The sequence below is a fragment of the Lucilia cuprina genome, chromosome 4 (genome assembly GCF_022045245.1).
Source record: "Lucilia cuprina isolate Lc7/37 chromosome 4, ASM2204524v1, whole genome shotgun sequence".
NCBI lineage: Eukaryota > Metazoa > Arthropoda > Insecta > Diptera > Calliphoridae > Lucilia > Lucilia cuprina.
The window spans coordinates 78,430,108-78,452,730 of record NC_060952.1 but is presented as its reverse complement, the minus strand read 5'-3'; the positions used below and the strand labels follow the sequence as shown (position 1 = coordinate 78,452,730).

Sequence of the window (22,623 nt, the reverse complement as noted above, 5' to 3'; positions counted from 1 at the left end):
TACTTGTAGTTGTAACGGAAGTTTTCCCAACTACAAATTGTTATCGTGACTTTTTTACTTATAATTACATGTAATTTGCAATCGGTGGTAACTAAAATACTTTTACAAGTATGTAATTGTAATTGAAACTTCAACTACAATTATAATTGGAAACTACAATTGCAATTGCAAGTAATTGTAATACGTAACTTCAATTACAACTACAAGCAATTGTAATTGGTTATTGGTCAAATACACATTACAAGCAATTATAGTTGAAAATACTTCAGTTACAAGTAATTGTAATAGGTTATTCCTCATTATTTATGTAATGAATTACTTTATATAATATTTACCCCCATGGCTGCTATTAGTCTAGCTGACTGGTCCATATGTTTTTATGAAAGACACAGGTCTAAATTTTGATGATAATTTGGTAAATTTTTTATTCACATAACAGTGAAAATAATTAAAATTGGTTCACAATATCACCTATACTTACAAATATTGCAAATATGAATTTTGACTACACGTAAGGTAAAATATCGGTCGATCATGTCCGGCTAAAATTTCTTCTTTGCTTAATTTCTTTTTTGTTTTTGGTGTAGCGTATTTACTTTTTGTCTCCTTAGTGTTTGTTGTTTTTGATTTTTTATCAATTTCATTTTTGTTGAGAGATAGCAGTACCTACATATTTGTATATTTTTACTAAAGTACTGATTACGTTCCTTTAATTTAAAATGATTTTGTTTTAGTATAAGGCTTAAATATACATATATGCAGGGTTTTCGAAACTGAAAGTAAATCATAGGTTTGTTGTTTGTTGATAATGGGCAATATCAATATACGGTTTTACTAACAAGCGGCCCCCGGGAATATACAGTTAAAACACCCATAAATACATATGTTGTTTATGCAGCTATATTGAAGTTCGATTGGAGGACATCGAACAAATGTTCGATGTTTGTAGTTTTATAAGAACTGAAATCTCTTCATTTATTTCTCTTTTAACCCTATTAAAGAGAACAGACAGTCGAACAAATATAGCAGTCAGTATTTACAACTGTGCGACATGTGTAAATTGAAAAGTAAATATATTGATAAAATTGCTACAATAGTAAGGTGTACGTACAAATGAGCCAGTGGATTGATAGTAATTATGTTTAATATGATAGCTACATATATACACACATATATATACAGGCATTCAAACATATTTCTCGTGTATACTTTTTAATTAGTACAGCATTAGCACAGTGGTTTATTTTTGGAAATATTTCATTATCTCTGTAACAATATTTCATTATCTCCGCAACAAATTTTCAAATATTTAGATCTTAGTTATTTTCCAGTTGATTGACAGTAAAGTGGTGCAGTTGATTGACAGTAGGGTGGCCCCTTAAAGTTGGTCACTACGAGTATTTTTTTGAAAAATCACCAAGAAACTTGATCTGCATGAGCTGCAATAAAAAAATGCATATGTATATCCAGAAAAAACATGGTAATGACTTGTACTTACTCAAAAACATACTATTCAATAACAAGTACTTACAGTATGCATTATTTAAAAGTATACTAATAATAACTTTATTTTAATCTGATATAAGAAGTACATTATATTTGACTATGTCATTTTGTTTGTACAAAATTAAATTTGTTTGGGGATGTAGGTTTTTGCTATGCGAAAGTGTAGACCAATATTACCCATTTTCAATACCAAACAAACCATAGCTATAGGAAATATTTGTGAAAAGTTTTAACTCTCTATCTCTTTTCGGACGGGCAGGATATATATACTTTTGTGGATCTATGATCAATTTATTCGATGTATTACAAACAGAATGTCAAAACCATTTTATCGCCAACTTTTTTGACGATGCGTATACAAAATCACTTACAATTGATAATCAATTCACGGGGGCTTGTTATCTTAATAAAAGACCTCATCTTGACGCTATTGCATTCCCAGTTAAAAGATGTGCTAGCAGTACCATTAGTCTGTCGAGTCTATAAACGGATGATGATGAAATGAATCCTCGGGCTTTTATTAGGATGATTTGAAATGAAGTTGAACTAGAGAATTACATAAGCTGGCTGCACGCAGAGCATAGTTTCGGACTTTATCTTACCCCGGTTAATTGAGAGGTACTTTTAAGATGTTCATGATACGGGAAAATACAAGGGGTAAAAGAAATTCGTCCAACCATGAGTGAATGTGTCGGATGTTGTTTTCTAAGAGTTTATCGGATGTATGAGAAGTTTGCTGTGTTGAATGGTGATCTCTTATACAAGTGATTCCATTGAATTTTTCTTCCTTGTCCTGGCTTGTTAAGGGTTTACTCTGTTCATACCCGATTTAACGCAGTGTGTTCTTTGTGATTAAGAACAAATCCTCGGCTTATTTGATTTATTCGTATTTCGGTCTACCGAATACGTCCCATGGTGCTGTTGCTTACAGACTATATCATCTTCGTGGCTATGCATTTCGGAAGTTAAGCAACGGGCAGCAGTGTTCAAAAATTATATAGGTCCAGTATTTCAGCAATGTGCTTGTACATAGTGTCATGGTAGAACCATGACACCGTGTTGGAATAGTACAAATAAATAAGGTTGACACGGCTGGTTATAACGTAAATCGCTTCAACATCTTGTTAATCAATTTGAGAACGCTTCCGTTCCTACAATTTGAAATTTATTTTTTTTTAATAAAAGTTTATAAACCACTGTGTATTGTTAATAAATGTTTATATCAAAATATAAGTAGTTGGGTGTGAAATGCCCAGCAAAAACTTTTCATCGGAACTTCTACATATTGTCACGATTGTTACAATTGCAACCCAGCCAAAAAAGATCTTCCACCGAAGCTAAAAAGAAGTAGAATTTACTCCATGGAAATACTTATGATTTTATCACAGCCCTTGTCGTTGGAGCGATGTCCTTTTTATTTGATCCCAAATTCATTTTTATGTTATTTTTTTGAAGTTATTATACTTTCCTCCAATGACTTCACCGTGTCAAAATAAAATTTTTTTATAATATTGTGTAAGTAAAATTTTATATTTTAGTTCCTTAATTTTCAATGAAAGTTTTTGCTGGGTATATATTGAGCCGGTAAAATTCAAACAAATTAAATAGTGACTTAGAAATATTTTAAACAAAAATTAAAAAACAAAATTTATATATTTCTGGACAATTATATTTACTCGATTGTCTTTGTATATATACATAATTAAAACCTAGTTAATTGAGATCACAGAAAGTTTATAACTCCCAATATTTTTAGAAACGAAAAGTTAATATACTCAATTATTATATGTGAACTAAAAACGAAACATGATCTACGTCACATTTTCTTATATTTTATCTTTTCTTTTTGTTTACCTACTATCGCTTACTGCAGCTAAGTTTTAGTATGTGTTTTATCACAAAAATATTAAGTGATTATAAAATAAATATTCATATTTATGATAAGAAATCATAAGTGAAGAGAGCTTAGAAAATTGAGAGATAAAAAACTTGTGGTGGATTTGAGAAAAGGTGAGAATGTAGTATCTTATTGATAATACTAAAAGAACCGTTACTGAGTTTAAAATTTAAAATCAAAAAGCTTTTAATTGAAAACAATTAAGAGTGTTATATTCGGCTATGCCGAATTTTTTATACCCACCATCAAACCTCGTTTGACTCGAATGAAACTTACTTATGTCGAATTTCATCTATATGCTCGTATTTTTAGGACATTTATAAGCGTTAAAGTAATTTTCTTAAGGGAATCTGAAGGGAAGGGGTAGCGTCAATTATGACTCGATCGTCATAAAATTTGGGAGACAGAATTTGGTTCATATTAAAAAATTTGTGTCGAATTTCACCGCTACACTCATTTTTTAAGCCATTAATGAGCGTTGAAGTCATTTTCTGAAGGGGACCTTATATGGGGGGTATGGTCAATCATGGACCGATCCTCATAAAATTCTTTAGATAGATTTTGACTAGTATGAAACTTACTTATGTCGAATTTGATCTACATACTAGTATTTTTAAGCCAGTAATGAGTGTTAAAGTCATTTTCTGAAGGCAACCTTATATGGGGGTAAGGTCAATTATGGACCGATTCTCATAAAATTTTTCTGTGATTTTGGTTTATAAGAAACTTACTTACATCGCTATATTCGTATTTTTAAACAAATTACGAATGTTAAATCTGCTTTTCGAGGGGCCACTTGTATGGGGGCTATCCGAAACGTGGACCGATATTGTCCATTTTCAATACCAAATAAACCTTACATATAAGAAAACTCAACCCTCTAGCTCTTTCCATTCGGACTCTATCGTGCTTTCAGCAGACATGGATAGATCGTTTTAGAATTAATTGAGGACCCAGAATATATATACTTTTGTGGGTCTATGACCAAAATTTCGATGTGTTACAAATGGAATGACAAAATTAATATACCCCCCATCTGGGTATAAAAATTGTCCATCCGTCCATGTAAACCTTGTAAACAAAGTACACGTCGCAATTTTAAAGATAATTCAATGAAATTTGGTACATGATATTATTTTGTACCGTGGACGAAGCCTTTAGTTAAATGGTTAAGATCGGTCCATTATTTCTCCTAGTCCCCATAGAACTAACTCTCTAAATAGGGCTGAAAAATTAATTGCGACCTGTTATTAAAGTACAGATCACAATTTAGAGATACTACAATTAAATTTGATACATGATTTTCAATGATACAGGAGATAAAGCCTTTTATTAAACCTAGTCCCTATACAACTGAACCCGATGAATAGGGCTTCTTAAGTTCGTGATTATGTTTAATATACTCGTATCTCGACAAAAAGCTGCAAAATCGAGTTCTATACTAGCCTTGATAACACTCATGAGCATTATAATTATAGGTCCTCATTTGACCCTAGCCCCTAAAAAATAGCCCTCTTCAAAGTTTGTCTTAAATGTCCACAATTTTATTAAACAATAAATGGCTTAATGGCAGGGTACAATTTAACTTAAATGCTTTATTATGAAAACTAAATCACATTTCATTTTTATAACAGGTGTAAGGTATTATATGGCTTCTCCCGATTATAATTTCATAATTGTTATTAATTTTGACTAATTTGGATTGATAATTATGAACTTTAGTAAGAATTTGACTAAAAGACTAATTTTCATCATAATCCTTAAAATTGAAGATACCTCTTCTATAAAAGAAAGGAAATAGATCTTTCATTGCGTCCACATAGCGGGGATTAGTATAAGCTTTCATGCGAAATTGTTCACCGATCTCATCCGGACGAGAGAATGTATGAATACTGGCATCTTTATCGCTGGGCAACATGACAGCAGCCAAATGATTAAAGCAGGCGAAAAATGCTAAAAAAGTAAAGTATTAATTATTATTAAATAAATATTAACGCATTATTCATAGGACTTGCCATAAAATGAATTCTTCTGATCGTACAAATCCTTTTGTAAATCCCTTAATTTTGGTAGAGGCTTTTTGAAAGACAAAGCTTTTAAACATTCCACCAAACGTTCATAGTAAATAGCAATAAAATGATCAAACTTTTTGATTCTTATATCTTTAGCAGAGGAAATTGTTATAAAGAACAAAAGATCCTCTGCGGGACTACCCCATTTACAGAGTTGAAAGTCCAAAAATATTAAATCATTTAACAGACCACATAATATTACTAGACCAAAAATCACCATGATTTAGGACATTAAATTTGTTGGTTTTTTGCTGCAAAGTGCTTAGACAACATTTCCAATATTGATCAAAATTGGGCTGAAAAAAAATATTTGAAAAAAAATAATAAGAAAATTAGATTTCTTAATTGAAAAACTCACAAAATTCTGTAAATATTTATCCACATCTTCTAGACCCCATTGCAGCATGGCTTTTTTGTAAGCTCCCACTTTAGTATTGAATATATTTTTTTTAGATTCTGCTCCCAATTCGGGATCTACAAAACCCATTTGGAAATCTTTTGGATAATCACCATTTTGTTCTTCATAAACTGCACTGGCTGCATGAAATTCCGCTAATCGTCTTAGTATTTTCTTCATATGCTGCATATCACAACCTTGTAAACGATCTAGATTTCTAAAGTTTTTTTCACTTAAATCTTCAAAAACAAAATTAATGCGTCCAGCTTTTTTCTCGGTAAATAAACATTTTGGAGCGAAATGTATATGCCAACCTATAGCTGCATAAAGTTTTTCAAAAGCCGGTAAATATTTATGATACATTTCCATTTCTTTTGGAAACAGAGCTAATTTATTGATATCTGCACCACCTTTATCATCGTCTAACATGGTCTTTAAAACATACGTTTTACGTTTGTAAGTTCCATCTGAAAAAGATTTTTAATTTAAAAGAAATTTTTGAAACCAATCCTAATACCTTTCATTTCTAAATCCATATGTATACGCAACATAACCGAGGTAAAATTTTCTCCTGGCGGTATAGCAGCTGTAGTTGTAAAATTTTTTACTATTACACATTCTGGTTCATCTTTATTTAAAATATTTTTAAAATAATCAACACTAATCCATGTTGGTATTGCAATATTTTCATTTGGATTTAAAATTTGCATTTTATTTGCCATTTTACTAAATACTTGTAAAAATGTAAATGTAATATGTTCTCAATTGTTGATCTATACTGATCTATGAATAAAGTTAAACTAAATTCTATAAATTTCTCATCAAACTACACACCAAAGTAGTTAAGAGCGTGAGCAAGCAAAAAAAAAATACATTTTTAATTAAATAATAAAAAAACAAATAGTAAATTAAATGCCAACCTGACCAACCATATTATACCCTACACCTGAGTCAAAATAAACAAAAATTAAAATAGCTGCGAAAATTTAGAGCGCACAACAGGCCTGATAGAGGCCTAGGTGTATTTCTTCGGATTTGATGTGTATACATACTCCTTTCAAACTAACTAACTAACTAACTAACTAACTAACTAACTAACTAACTAACTAACTAACTAACTAAATGCATCACTTCTTTAGGTCTTTTTCAGTATTTTCATAGTTCAAATTCTACTTCTTTTTCGCTTTTTTGGAAGTTCTTATTTTGCTTGGTATATACAAAGAATAGCAATAACATTTCATTGCTTTATAAAGAAATATATCTTTATATTCTAATATATATTCTAAGGAATAATTTGTCGGTTGGTTCGCTGTTATGCTACTACTGCTCCTACCCACTTGAAAATATATTTATATCATTGTACATACATACATATTAGTAATTACACAATATTAAGTTTTATTGTAAAATAAATTATTATTATTTAACTTGAATATTACGTATTCAATTTGCACTTACAAAATTGCAATGGCATTATATATAGACATATTTGTACATACCTTGAACTCTAAAATTGGTTTTAATTATAAATATTTGTATATTTGTATCAACTAAGATGGGGATATTTTAAATTTGTCATTCATTTTGTAACATATCAAAATATAAGTTATAGTTGGACCTTACGATAAAATATAACCAAATATTGGTATAATGGAGTTAAGGCGATATGTCCGTCCATCTGACCGTCTTTTACTATGAAATTCGTCATACGGGCCTAAACCTCTTTACGAAATTTTATGAGGATCGGTTCATATTTGATCCTAATTTCCATATAAGGTAACCTTCAGAAACAGAAATTTTAAGAATCGGCCCAAATAGAAAATTTTCTATAGGAATTCATGAGGATCGGTCGATACTCATCATGATCATTTTGTAGCAAATTCTTCGATTTGAAAAGAAAACTAGTTAAAAGTTATTTTGCGTTACTGACTACAAACATGCATTTGCATAAAAGTCCTTGCCCTATTTATAACTGTAAGTTTCTATGAGCTTAATAAAATATCCAATCTTTTCAATTTTTTATTTAAACACTATAATAAGTTTCAATAAATATATTTTACATATTTTTCTATAACATTCTATATACAACTTATATTTTTATAATTTAATACAAATGTATAGTTTACTCCTGATTTATAATTTGTACATTTTCTAAAAAAAATTTTTTTAATTACATATTTTAATTCTTTTTCGTCGTTATATCAAAAATGCCCTTATTATCTAAGAATGGATAAAATTGCAGCATAGCTTTTACGTAAATGGGATTTGTGAAGCATTTAAAACGGAATGCATCACCCTCTGGGCCAGGTTTCATAAAATTGTCCATATTAGCATCTTTATCCGAGGGAAATAAAATAGCCGGACATATAGTATTAGCAGTAAATACAGCTGATGAAAAACAAAAAATTATTTTATAAGTCATAATATTAAAATTTTTATTAAAAAGAAAAACTCACCCCAATAACCGTACTTCAACATATTAATATGAAGTTCTTTGAGCGAAGGGAATGCTTTAGAATATTTAAGCATTTTAAGACATTCCATCAAACGTGTATGATATATTTGTATGAAATGATCAAATTCTTTAATTTTTATATCCAAACTGACAGAAGTTGAAATCACATACCAAAGATCTTGAACCGGTGAACCCCATTTGCAAATTTGAAAATCAACAAATAAAGATTCTTTAACATTACCATCTTCATCATGGGTAAACATAATATTATTGGACCAACAATCTCCATGATTAAGAACATTAAATTCATCTGACTTTGGGGTATTCAAGAAAACATTTTCATCAAAGTATTCATCCAATGTAGGTGTTCGATCAATATATCTTTCAACATCTTCTAAACCCCATTCCAGTAAAGCTTTCTTAAACAATTCAGAACGTGGTTCATATAATGCAGCAAACATGGGACGATTTGCTTCTGTAAAAAAGCTAGCATTATATATAGATTCATAAGGTCCATTTAATTCCTCATACACAGCAGAAGCTGCATGAAATTCAGCCAATTTATGTAGTACAATTTTCATATGATTCATATCGAAACCTTTTAAACGATCAATATTTCCAAAATCTTTACGTTTTAAATCCTCCATTACGAGTGTGATCTTTTCAGGGGTTTCATCAAAATATATACACTTGGGTCCCAATTTAATTTCCATTCCTAAATTTTTATAGAGTTCTTCAAATTTGGGTATATAATTGGCATACATTTGTTTTTCTTTGGGAAAGAGATTCATGGCGGTTACAAAAGCTGCACCACTATTGCTAGCATCCAAAACAGTTTTTAAAATATATGAAACTTCTTGAGAACTGCCATCTAAAAAAAAGAGAAATCAAATTCTTACAAATATTTTGATCTAAAATGATTTACTCTTTTTACCTTTTAATTCGACATCAGTTATAACACGCACCATTATCGATGTATAATTTTCGCCCGGTGCTGTAGCAGCAATAGGCGTAAACTTTGTAATGCACTTAAAATCGTTTACATCTTTCTCCAAGATGGGCAAGAAATAATCCTCATTTATCCATTTTGGAATATCAAGATACTCATTAGGATTAACAATCTTTCCTGAGCTCGTATTTGGTGACATTCTCAATTAATTTTAATCTAAATTAAAAAAAAAATAATATTATAGATGAATGGAAGTAATATGCAGTAATTATTTAAAAAAAATATATTGAATTACAATTCGATTCACATATTGTACGTATATCTGTTTTCAGCTTGTTAACAATTCTAAAGACATTTTTTTTTTGTACTCGAAAAAAAACTAAATGATTTATGAATATTCAATACGAAAAAGCTACAAATGATTTGTTTGTTTTAACAAATATGGATGAATAACAAAAGTTTGCAACAAAAGCAAAAAAAAAATTAAAATAAATTCAAATGTGTTTCGGAATAGTAATTATATGAATTATAATTGGATTTTGTAGTTATATGTTTATACATCGGGTTTGTTCAATCAGTTTGACACAAGTGAGTAAATTGTTAATGAGGCGTATAATTAATAATAATTAATTTAAATATTACATTTTATCATCATAATTATTGATAGATTTAACAGATAAAAAAATTACATAAAAATGTTATAAATTTAGATATTAACCAATCAAGAACACCAAATAACAGAACTTCAGAACAATAGGGCTTCGTATTCTATTTAAAAAAAATTTGGTATGCTTTAATTTGTAAGCACTGATTTAGGTATTTAATGATAAGTACTTCCTTAGTTAGTTAGTTAGTTAGTTATATAGTTAGTTATTTAGTTAGTTAGTTAGTTAGTTAGTTAGTTATATAGTTAGTTATTTAGTTAGTTAGTTAGTTAGTTAGTTAGTTAGTTAGTTAGTTAGTTAGTTAGTTAGTTAGTTAGCTAGTTAGTTATTTAGTTAGTTCGTTAGTTAGGACATGACCGACCATATGATTGATACTTTTTATTAGAGTTTCAACGTATTTCATAAAATCTTCTGAATAACGGGCGGACGGACAGATAGATGGACATTGCGAGTGATTCTGATGCGATTGGTATACTTTAAAGTCGATGTAAGACCAATATTTTTTGAGTGGTCTAGGGTATAAAAAGTTACAAAAAAAGATTTTTTTCTAACAGTTCCAGCTCTCGAGTGGCCATCGATAGACTTAGAACATTTTTGCCAGACACCATAAAAGAAAATAGATATTCTTTGAGGTGGATATGATTTTGTATAGAACGTTAATATTCTGTACACTTAGGAACTACAATACTTTGGGTTAAATCTTTTTGAGAAGTGTAACTCAAGCAACATGTTTGCTAAGTCGGTCTAATATCCACAAAAAAGGGGCATAAATTTCAAAATAATCTTAAAATAAGACCAATCCTAATGTATAAGCTAACAAGTAAGAGTGTTATATTCGATCATGACGAATCGTTTATATACCCACCATTAAATCATTGTCGAAAATAATTGCTTCCGTATAAATAAAATTAGAGTTTATGAATCAACGCTTTTGTTATTATCAAACGAGGTTTATTAATTATCTGTTAGAAAGATTTTGGTTAATACACAACTTGTTTATGTTGAATTTTATCGTTGTACTTGTATTTTCAAACTAGTAACGACATTTCTGAGCAAGAAATAAGCCTTAAAGTAATTGTCTGAAAAGGTTCTTATATGGGGGGTAGGCTCGGTTATGGATCGATCCTAACGAAAGTTAAAAGAGAGATTTTGGCTCATACAAAACTTGTTTATGCCGATTTTAGTCTCTGTACTCCCATTTTTGATTAGAATAAATAATGACGACCAAACCTTTTTGGTTTTATCATTTTATTTTTTTGTTTGATTGTTCATATCTTTAACCTCATAATAGTTAGGATAAGGAAATCTTTCTCCTAGATAACTTCTAAGTCGTTTGTATCGTTTCGCAAATAAAGTTGTCAAGATCGGTTGACAGATTCGATCTAATTGTTACTTAAGCAGATATGAATATATATATATATATACTTGTCATACAATTTTTAGTATATATGTTTGACTATAGTAGTCAAAGGGTTAAAGTAAATTTCTTAAGGGGACCTTATTAGGGGGGATTGGGTCAATTATGGACCGTTCCTCAGAAATGTTAGTATAGTGATTTTGGTTCATTCAAAACATGTTAATATCGAATTTCATCTCTGTAGGTACTCGCATTTCTAAGCCAGTAATGAGCGTTGAAGATACTTTCTGAAATGGATCTTATATGGAGGATAATATCACTTATAGACCGATTCTTAAAATATTTGGTTGAGAGATTTACGTTAATATAAGACTTATTTATGAAGAATTTCAGTGTTATATATTTTGTAAAAAGTTATGACTGAAAAAACTGTTGTCTGGGGGGCTATTTGCATGGGGACTAGGTCAGTATCACCCATTTTCAATAACAGCTAAACTACAGCAATAAATAACATTTATAAAAAAAATATCAGCTCCCAAGCTTCCGTTTGGACTCTACTGAGCTCTCAACAGATGGACGGACATAGCTAGATCGTCTCAGAATCTACTAAGGATTCAGAATATAAATACATATATTTATACTTTTATGGGTTTTAGCCATATACTTCGATGTGTTACAAACGAAAATAACAAAAATAATATACCCCTATCCTTCTCGATGGTGGATATAAAAATGGCGACAATTTGGACACCTATTTCAGATGTCAGTATTATGGTGTAGTCGGAAATACTTTTGTAGTTGTTTGTATATTTTTATGAATATTTTCACTATATTTAACATTTACACTATGTCTAGTTTTTATTAGAAAATTCACAATTTCCGGTTATTTTTGTATAATTTGCGACTTTTATAACCCCTTATATTGATTTTTCAATTAAATGCATTAATTGTGAACGTAATTACTTTTAAATTATTTTATTACAATGTGAAACTAAAATTTATTTTAATAATTACCCAAGCCAACAAATTTTTAACCCAGAGACCATTATACTTCAGTCTTTCTTAATAAGAATCTCACATATAACTAAAAACAGAGAGTTTTCAATCTTCTGGACACGTTATTTCGAAAACTACTGAGGCCAGTTCTAAATTTACATCAATAATTTAGAAATATATACGTTGTTCTCTGGTTTTTCGACTTTTGTCAAATTTTGTTGGCCTGTGTTATTTAAATCTTAAGTATATCTTAATTATACACGATAAATAAAAGTTAAGATAATAGAAATATAAATTATTAGTCTGGGTTATGTGATTAAATTCACTTTATGAAACAAAAATTTTTTTAACAAAAACGTTATTAATTGTTCTTAATTTTAAAGTTTTTGAACACTTTGGGTCTTATTCATAAAAAATTTATCAAAGGTTTATAAGACAGTCTTTCATACAAAATTTTTTCTATAAGCTATTGATAACCTATTATGAATAAGGCAGTTTTAATTTAATTGTAAATTTTATACAAATATTTTGTCATATTTATTCTAATATGTAGATTTATTAGTTTAATACAAGTACAAAGTTCATATTTGTTTTTTTAACAATTAATAAAAATTTGCATAAAATTTCATTCAATACGATAGAAAACAGAATTAAATATTTGTTATTTTAATAAAATTTATTTACTCACATCACAGTTTGTTTCTTAAAAATATAAAAACAAAAAATTCACAGTTTAATAAAAACTAGAAGAATGCTGACAATTTTACGAGATGATCGTAAATTTTAAAACAAATAATGGAAAGTAACCAAAGTCGCGAATTTTTTTTCTCAATTTAAATAGTTGAATAGCGAGCAAAAGTATCGTGTTGTCGCGTGTCCGAATCTTACAGATATAAACGATGTAGATGAAACAGTCAAACAGTTCATACGACTACGAATTGAAATAGATATTAGCAGAGAGTTACTTAGTAGTGACTTAATGAACTAATAAAAACAACAACAAAGAAACTACAATGTATAAAATACAATAAAAAGGTACAACAACAATAGCGCAAATAATAGAAAAAGAAAACTTGTTGTGGTAGGGCGGATATAGCGGCGGGAACAACAAAATCATTATATAGTCAAACATTAATCAAAGATTTGCTTTCATTGAGTGTGTTCGTCTGAGTTAACGATTGGATGTTTATATAATTGTTTTTATTACTCCCATCAAATAGATTTTGAATGTCATTGAAATATTGATGAACGACCCCAAAAAAATATGTATTCTAAAACGGTCTTGTATGATTATATGATAACCTACAGTATTTACCAGTATAAAATATAATTTTAAGTATTATGTTTATATATCATGGAAACTGGTACAATTAGAGTTCTCGAATTTTGCATGGACAACTTGACATCCATAAGAATATATATATATATATATGTTTTTTTTTGATAAAATGGGCGGAATGACTAAAGTGGGCGTGGCATCTTCCATATTAAGAAAATATTAAATCAGTATATCTCGGAAAATTTAACAGAGCTCTCAAATTTGGTCGGAGCCACATAAGTCTCAATATGATTAGTTAGGAAAAAACAGTGGGTGGACTAGCAGAACGGGGCGTGGCATCTCCCATATTAATAACATACACAAATTCATTTATCTTAGAAACTATAGGAGTTAAAATCTTCAAATATTGCACGAATAACATTAGCATCCATGAAAATATTTTGGGTAATAAATTGGCGGACTACCAATGGGGGGAGCGGCACCTCCAATACAACAAAATATTTTATCAATGAAACTAATAGAACTAGATTCCTAAAATTTTGCAAAAAGGACTTTCATATTCATATGAAAATTTTGTGGGAAAAAAGCGGACATTCATCAGGGGGTGGCTTGGAACCCCCATATGCGTTATATAGAAAAATTTGTATATCTGAGATACTGTAGAAGTTGGAATCTTAACATTTTACATGAAGAACTTTGACATTCATGTGAACATTTAGAGAAAAATTGGCGGACTTCCAAGGGGGTGATTGGCCCCTTCCATATGAATTAAGTTGGGGAAAATTGACGAGTGGCATCTACCACGTGTAAGTTGGTTTTTTTGCTTTTAGGGCAACAAAGCTCATTGGGTATAGCTAGTTTATATATAAAAGTCATTTATACCAGATTATATCGTGCTTATACTGAATTACATACGTGTAAATTTAAGTCAAATGATCTAAATTCATGAAAATTACTTTAATTTTCTTGGAAAAGTTTTTAAATTGCTTTCGAAAAAGAGTCATTTTCTGGTCCTAAGACAAAATGTAATTGGATTCATATTTGATGTAGAGATTCAGTTAATCTACATATTAAATTCGAATATCGTTGCGTTAGAATAGACATTTAGCACTACGACCTTTATTTGTATTGTTATTCAGAAGCGATTGAAGGGGACTTCATATATGTGTGTGAGGAATGTCCAAAGACAGCGACAATAAAAAACTTTATGGTATACTACTTTGAGCCGACAATAAGCAGAAATTAATGTGAATTTTGATCAGCATAACGAAATTTATACTTTCACATATGTATGTAGTACATATATACACGAGGGTGTCCCGTGAACAGTTTCTATGTTAGAATATTACCCAAGCAATGTGTATTAATGGGGGACCTTATAGGTGTGATAAATGAATGTCTAGTGTTTTACGTAAGTACCTGGCATGATGCCCTACCCCACGGTTGTCTTTTTTATCCACTAGGTTTACTTGACAACGGTCAATCCTTCAATAAAGAACACAGGTGGCAAGTTTTGTACATGGATTTGACCCATCCATGTACAAGCACTTTGCTGAAGTACTTGAGCTATCTTATCTCTGGCCATTGGATGGCCTATGTTGATTCGGCAACAGTACCTACAGACGTAACCGTTGGACCGAAGTACGAATCCATCAAATAAGCCGAAGACTTTGTTCTTCCTCGCAGGGACACACTGTGGTAATTCTGATATGAACAGAGTATACTCTATACATATCTGGACAAGGAAGGAAAATTCAATGGTATCATTTGTATATGATACCTTTCATCCATCATAATACAACCCAGCACACATCTCATTCATACGACACATTCATAAGAGAAAAACATACTACACATTTATTATAGGTAGACGGATGGGTGAGGCCCGCCGTACCCCAAATTCATCCCGTACCATATACAATTAATACCAACTCATTTCCAACGCTTAGTCCCACATTCACTCCTCGTCTATATTCACAGAAAAAAATTAAAAAAAGTTTTAAATATTAAAATAATTTTATCAAGCAAGTTTTACACCTATAACCAAAATGATAATATCAATTACCAAATTTGTTGAAAAAATTGATTTTTTTCCAAATAACAAATTAATTAGAACAATTAATGCCAATGATTGAGACAAGATTTAACATTGATTAAGTCATTAATTGTATAAATTAAATATTTAATAAATATAAAATTGATTTTTTATTAATTTGTTAATCAAATGAATTAAACTGTTTGGCAAAGATTTTTTTAAATCAATTAAGAAGGTGATTAAAACAATCAAATTATTAATTGATCACACACAACGTTCAGTTCAATGCCTTCAGCATTTACAAAAAATATCACTTTATTGTCATAATTGAATATTATTGACTATTTAAGTATTATAAATATTCCTAGCACAAAAATTCAAAATAAAATATAAAAAAACTAAAATTGAAAACAATACCAGAAAAATTTTTTCAATCAATTAAAAAATTTAATCAAAATTTTACACTTAGGTTTCAAACACCGAGGTAATTAAGATAAATAAAAATTAAAGAAAGAGAAAAACATGTTAATTGAAAATACACTACCGATAATTTTTTCTCCAATCGAAAAAAATAACTACGTGGATCTGGAGAGATATTATTACATGCGTTAAATAAAAAGATTGTTTCTCGGGACACTCTAATGTACATATGTATGTCCATCATGAATTTTTATATAACACACTTATTATTGACATTGACTTTAATTGAAAAGAATTAAATTTTCTAGAATTTATATTTTAATTAATGTGTTGGTCCAATTATTAATAAATTTTTATTAATCATATACACAAATGTGCAAGCATTCACACAAAACTATTAAATATTAAACAAGTAAGAGTGTTATTAATTATCTATATCGAATCTACTATACTCACCAGATAAATTGAAGGAAGTTTTGGAAGGTGAACTTACATAGTGATTTGGGACTTTGTGTTTTATTGAAAAAAAAGTATTTTTCCCAAAGGTGTTATATGGGAAGTCTTCTACTAAAATTTACCACCATAGGCCTATATTTTCCTCTATTTCCCTATGAGGCCTCTTGTAGAAAATCTGTTTTTTTTTTTGTCAAAAATGGGTAAAAATATTCCGGAATAAAATTAAAAAATAAATCAAATGCTTAATTTTTTTTTTAAATAATTCTCATTTGTAACATTCTGTCTGGTGTAGGGTATCAAATATACGGCTATGTCAGCCTGAACATTCATACTTGTTATATTTTTAAGGTCAATTATCGCCTTAAAAGTCATTTTCTGAAAGACATCTTATATATATTTAGGATCAATTAAAATCAGATATCTGCCATATATTACGATATATGTAGGTATATATAGACAATATCTAATCTCTTTACTTCTGTCATGTAGTCCCCTTTGTGATTTCAACAGACAGACGGACAGTTCTAGAGCGTTTTAAAGTCCAATAAGTATATAAATATTAACTTTAAATTTACTTTTTTTATCAGTAAAGATATAAAAACAAGTATGTTTTAAAAATTAATACATTTTTGACAAAAGTTGAACTTTGATCCTAACACGTCATTCGATTTTTGAGCAGACAGTTAAAATATGTGTTAACACACATTAGTATGTAGTAGTATCTAGTTTAAGTAATTAAATTTGAAGTAAAAATTTTGTTTATTTACATTTTGACAAAATTTACATTTTTTATCTTTAATTTTGTAATTAATTTCCAAGTGAAAAATTAAAAAAAAATGGTAAAAAAAAACTTTTTATAAAAGATAATAATCATCATGAAAATGCATTGAATATATATTTTTTTAAATAATATAAAAAATCATGCTGTAAATTAAGCAAAAAAGCAGTTTGTTTGTTTTACTATATTTAGTCATTAGAGTTTTGAGTTAATTATTTAACAATTAAAACGTATCTCAAATATTTATAAACTGGTTTTTTAAACATTTATTAAAATAAAAAACCTAAATTCTGCTATGTCATCATAATATACGTATCTTCATAACATATTTATATTCGATATATTTCGCATTTTAATCTACAATCTGGCATTGTTTTACTATTAGGGTATAACTTTTATTACATGTTATCATTGTATAATTTGTAGGTTACAAATATTTATGAGCTGGATCTACGATTGATTATAAATCAAACTATAAATTAGGGGAAAAATTGTTTCGGAGAATTTGGTGGCCTCCCTAATATTTATACCCTACACCACTATAATGGGGAGGGTATTATGCGTTTGTGCTGAAGTTTGTAAAACCCAAAAATATTGGTCCTAGATCCACCTTAAAGTATACCAATCGCCTCAGAATCGCTTTCTGAGTCGATTTAGCTATGTCCGTCCGTCTGTCTGTCTTTCTGTCTGAGTGTCCATATAATCCTTGTGCGCACGCAATTTTCAAGATAATTTGATGAAATTTGGCACATGCTCTTTTTTTGATACAAGGACGATCGCTATTGAAAATAGTTGAAATCGGTTCATTATTTTCTCCTAGCCCCCATACAACCGTACCCCCCAAATCAGACCTTTAGGCTCATAAGTACGTTAAATGTTTTATAATGTCAACAAAAATCAGCAAAAATTAGTTTTATAGAACAATAAATGCCAACATAATTTTTATTGAGATCGGGCCTCATTTGACCCAAGCCCCCATACAGACTTAATGACTTAAAGGTCAAAATTAACTTATTATTACTTATAAAACGATTAAAATCTACATAAATGACTTCGAAGTAGACGTAAATTCATCTACCAAAATTTATAAGGATAGGCCCATATTTACCCCTTCTCCCCTATGAGCCCTCTTGTAGAAAATCTCTTTTTTGTCAACAATAAGTAAAAATATTCCACAATAAAACAAATTAAATGCTTTATTTAAAAAAAATCAAAATTTTAACATACTGACTGGTGTAGGGCATCATATGGTCGGCAATGCCTGACTATAAATTAATACTTGTTTTATAAATATTTTTTAATATTATATAGAATTATAAATTAGCTTTTCCTTAATTTTCATTATTTTACTTCCTCTAATTAAGGCCGCTAAACATTCATTAGGTGTTAAAATGCTTACATTTATTTACACAATAACATGCAAGTACTTACACGCTTGCTTATAAATAAGTAAATGAATAAGTACTTACCACGAGCGTTTACAAATAAGTTGAAAAAAGTTGTTTTGTTAAATAAATTTATGCGTTTTAAAAGATTCCCAGTAAAATATTTTCAAATTTTGGTAATGAGTATCGTAAATTATGTAGATATTTCAGACATTACTTTGTAATGAGTGGTCGTTATCAAAAACATTAATGAACCTTTTAGAATAACTTTTGTAGACAATTGTCTATAGCGTATGTCTTAAAAGGAAAGATTTGGTAGTTCTAACCCTAGTTGATATTAGAAGCTTTTTAAAAAATATAGATTTTTTCATTGGCGTAAAAATCATTCCAGATAGAATAATAAAATGACTTGTTAATAGACCACTGAGTAAGAAAATAGAATAATTATCATAGAAAATTACTGTAAAGCTAATTTTATTTGATCATTAATATTTTTTGATCATCGTCAAACAAAAATAAGTAGCTACCAAAAAGTAACTGCTTACTCTTCGCTTCAATATTACTTGCCTTCTTACCAGGTAAGTAAAGATTTTACTGGGAGTATTCTGTTAATTTGCACAAGACGGAATAGATTTAGAGTTTTATCATATTACTAATAAAAAACAAATGAACATTTTACAATCACAGCAAATTTAATACGAAAACAACATAAATAATAATAATTATAATGGCAAACAAACAAAATATTAATTTTAATTAGAAATAAATTATTTCCAGTCGAGCAAACCGCGATTATCCAACCATGGTAAAATTTCTGACATGGCTTGAACATACTTATGGTTACTAAACATTGCTGTCTTCATTTTCGACTCATCATGTATATAATTTTCTAAATTGGCTTGATCGGTCTTTTCCAAAATAACAACAGGCAAGACCTTAGAAACAACCATATAAGCTGAAAATATAAAACAAACAAATTTCAGAACAATAAAATACATTTGAAAAACTATAATCAAACTAACCCGCTAAACCATTATTCATTAGAGCAATATGAATATTTTTCAATTTCGGCAAGGGACGATGATATTGTAAAAGTTTCAAATTCTCCACCAAATGTTCATAATAGAAACGTATCATGTAGTCGAATTGTGTAAGTTTTATATCCTTTTTGGCGGATGATAATATAAAATAATACAGATCATTGGCTGGTGAACCATATTTGCCGACTTGAAAGTCCACAAATAAGGTATTTTTTATTTTACCGAATGCATCGTATTGAAACATTATGTTATTTGACCAACAATCACCGTGATTTAAAACATTAAATTCACGAGGATTTACCTTTTGATCTTCCAACAGGCGATCTACCAAAAACTCATCACTGTCAGCCTGTGAATTAATAAAGAAAATGGTTTTCATTAGAGGAGGTTGAAAATAATAATTAATAATTAATTAGTTAAAATGAATTAATTAATTAAAAAAAAGTTTTGTGTTCGAATCATAAATTCTATATCTATCTATCTATCTATCTATCTATCTATCTATCTATCTATCTATCTATCTATCTATCTATCTATCTATCTATCTATCTATCTATCTATCTATCTATCTATCTATCTATCTATCTATCTATCTATATATCTATATATCTACCTATCTGTCTATCTATCTATCTATCTATCTATCTATCTATCTATCTATCTATCTATCTATCTATCTATCTATCTATCTATCTATCTATCTAAATATGTTATCTATAATGATATTGTGAAACTTTTTGTTGGCATATTGCAATTCATTGGTTTTGTAGAAATAGTACAATAAAGTAAATTCTTACCAATTTCTCATAATATTGTTGGCAATTTTTCCATTTCTTTAGCTGACTCAAAAATGCAGCCGAAGCATTAAACTCCTTCAATAATTCCTTATTTTTCTCACTAAATATGCCCACTGTAAAATCTTCACCAAACATTCCATAATGTTCAACATAACATGCTGATGCAGCATGAAACTCAGCCATTTTAATTAGAACCTCCTTAACATGATCCATATCAAGACCCTCCAAACGATTGGCATTTTTAAATTTCTTTACATGTAGATCTTCCAGCAAAACATAATCTACACCTATATCACGATCAAATGTATACGAATTTGGGGCAAATTGAACAGATTTACCAGCTTCCTTATAGAGTTGTTCAAATTTTGGTAGAATTTTATGATAAATTTCCTCTTCCTTGGGGAACAGTCTCAGCATGTTTAGAATTCTTGCCATCATTTCATTGGAATGTTGGGTCTTCAGAATAAATGAAGCCGTCTTTTTACTGCCATCTTATTTGTATAGAAATTTTATTAATTTGATTTTAAATATTTATTCAATTATTTTTCTATACTTACCCTCCATTTCAACATCAGCTTTAATACGCATCATAAGTGAAGAATAATTTTCACCTTCTTTCGAACTATTTTCGGTTTTAATTTCTAAAATATTTTTGTAGTCTCCTATTTGTTGCCTGATTGCCTTCTCCAAGGTAACATTGTCCAACCATTGTGGCAATTCCTTATCAGCTGCAATACCGTTTTGCTGTGGTTCCATATTGTTCGATGACTAATAAGAAAAATTTTCTTTTGTTATTACTATTTGTATTATATTTTGGTTTAGTAGTTTTATATCAATATAAAATCATATATAAATATAATGTTCAAACAATTTTATGATAATCTTATCTAATATATTGAGTGAGTGCTCCATCAAATGTTTTTAATATTTTTTTTTCTGTGGGCTTGAGAACAGAAATACACTAGGCAACAGTTGTTGGAAATAATCATGAAATTTGTGTTTTTTAAATCTAAACTCGAAAAGTAAATGTTTATCTAACACGTATAATTTTATTTAGATTGTGCTAACAGTTTATATATTATAGATTGATATCCCTTCTACACCAATATGTGTCATTTTTCGTAATTATTGGTCCTAATTTAACATTAGTCCCCATACAAGCGAAATTAACTCCTATGAGTGTCTTATACTTTTTTCGAAATTCTGGTAAATAGTTTGTCTGTCTTTATGTCCGTCTGCCCGATCGGAAAGGATTGAAATATACTCTGGGTACTAATTAAATTCTTAGACGATACAATCATGTCCCTCCATATGCCTGTCTGTCTTTCTGTTAAAAGCTCTGTAAAGTCCGAACGAAAAGAGCAATATGGTTAACATTTTCTAAAAATATTCCCCTTAAGAAAGTTTTGTTTGATCCATTCCATTTTCGGATAACTTTCATAAAAGTGGCACATCTATATAAGGTCCTCCTCATAGATATACTTCAACGTTTATTACTCGCATAAAAATATGAAGAGAAAGATAAAATTCGGCATAAATAAATTTCGTATGAACTAAATACGGCATACATTTTTTATTGGTCCATAACTGACCCTATCCCTTTATATAAAGTTCCCTTCAGAAAATGACTTTACTTTAGCGCTTATAGCTGACTCAGATATACGAGTACTATGATAATCATAAACAAGTTTTCTATTGTTTTAACAATTTATATGACCCTACCCTTCATATAAGCTCCCCATCAGAAAATTATTTTAATACGAGTAGAGCAGAGATGCTCAAATACATACTACCATAGACTACCAGTTTTATTTGTTGTTGGTAAAGTAGCAGAGAACAGAATTCAATTTAAGATAAAAGTATACTAAAAAATGACTATAAACTATAAAGTATATGCTAACTGTAAAAAATTTATTATGGATTTTGACAGCCAGCGTATATCAAAGTCTATATATAAAAAAAAGTATCAACTGTTCTCTCATGTTCTCATACATTAATTCGGCTTTCTCAAAATTTTCTTGTTGTATTTCTGTGTGTATTTTAAAAACGTCGCGCACAGACCTTGCTTCGACAAGTGCTGATCAGCAACTATAAACAGAAGAAAAATTTCACCTATAGTGTATGTGTATAAACTTAGAG

At 29.3% G+C, this 22,623-nt stretch overlaps 2 protein-coding genes and 1 pseudogene across 2 annotated transcripts; all 3 read right to left on the bottom strand.

Annotated features, from left to right (window-relative positions):
- Positions 1-4,936: 4,936 nt before the first annotated feature.
- Positions 4,937-6,630, bottom strand: LOC111676018 (annotated as a pseudogene).
- Positions 6,631-7,915: 1,285 nt separating this feature from the next.
- LOC111676007 lies at positions 7,916-13,188 on the bottom strand. Its single transcript, XM_023436890.2, has 4 exons — positions 12,983-13,188; positions 9,262-9,492; positions 8,329-9,198; positions 7,916-8,260 (listed from the first exon to the last, which is right to left on the bottom strand). Exons 2-4 carry the CDS (start codon positions 9,473-9,475, stop codon positions 8,052-8,054), a joined length of 1,293 nt encoding a protein of 430 aa, XP_023292658.2. The 5' UTR covers positions 9,476-9,492; positions 12,983-13,188; the 3' UTR covers positions 7,916-8,051.
- A 6,132-nt stretch (positions 13,189-19,320) lies between these two features.
- LOC111676017 lies at positions 19,321-21,253 on the bottom strand. The gene is made up of 4 exons (XM_023436897.2): positions 21,042-21,253; positions 20,485-20,975; positions 19,670-20,036; positions 19,321-19,602 (listed from the first exon to the last, which is right to left on the bottom strand). Exons 1-4 carry the CDS (start codon positions 21,238-21,240, stop codon positions 19,415-19,417), a joined length of 1,245 nt encoding a protein of 414 aa, XP_023292665.2. The 5' UTR covers positions 21,241-21,253; the 3' UTR covers positions 19,321-19,414.
- Positions 21,254-22,623: the final 1,370 nt, after the last annotated feature.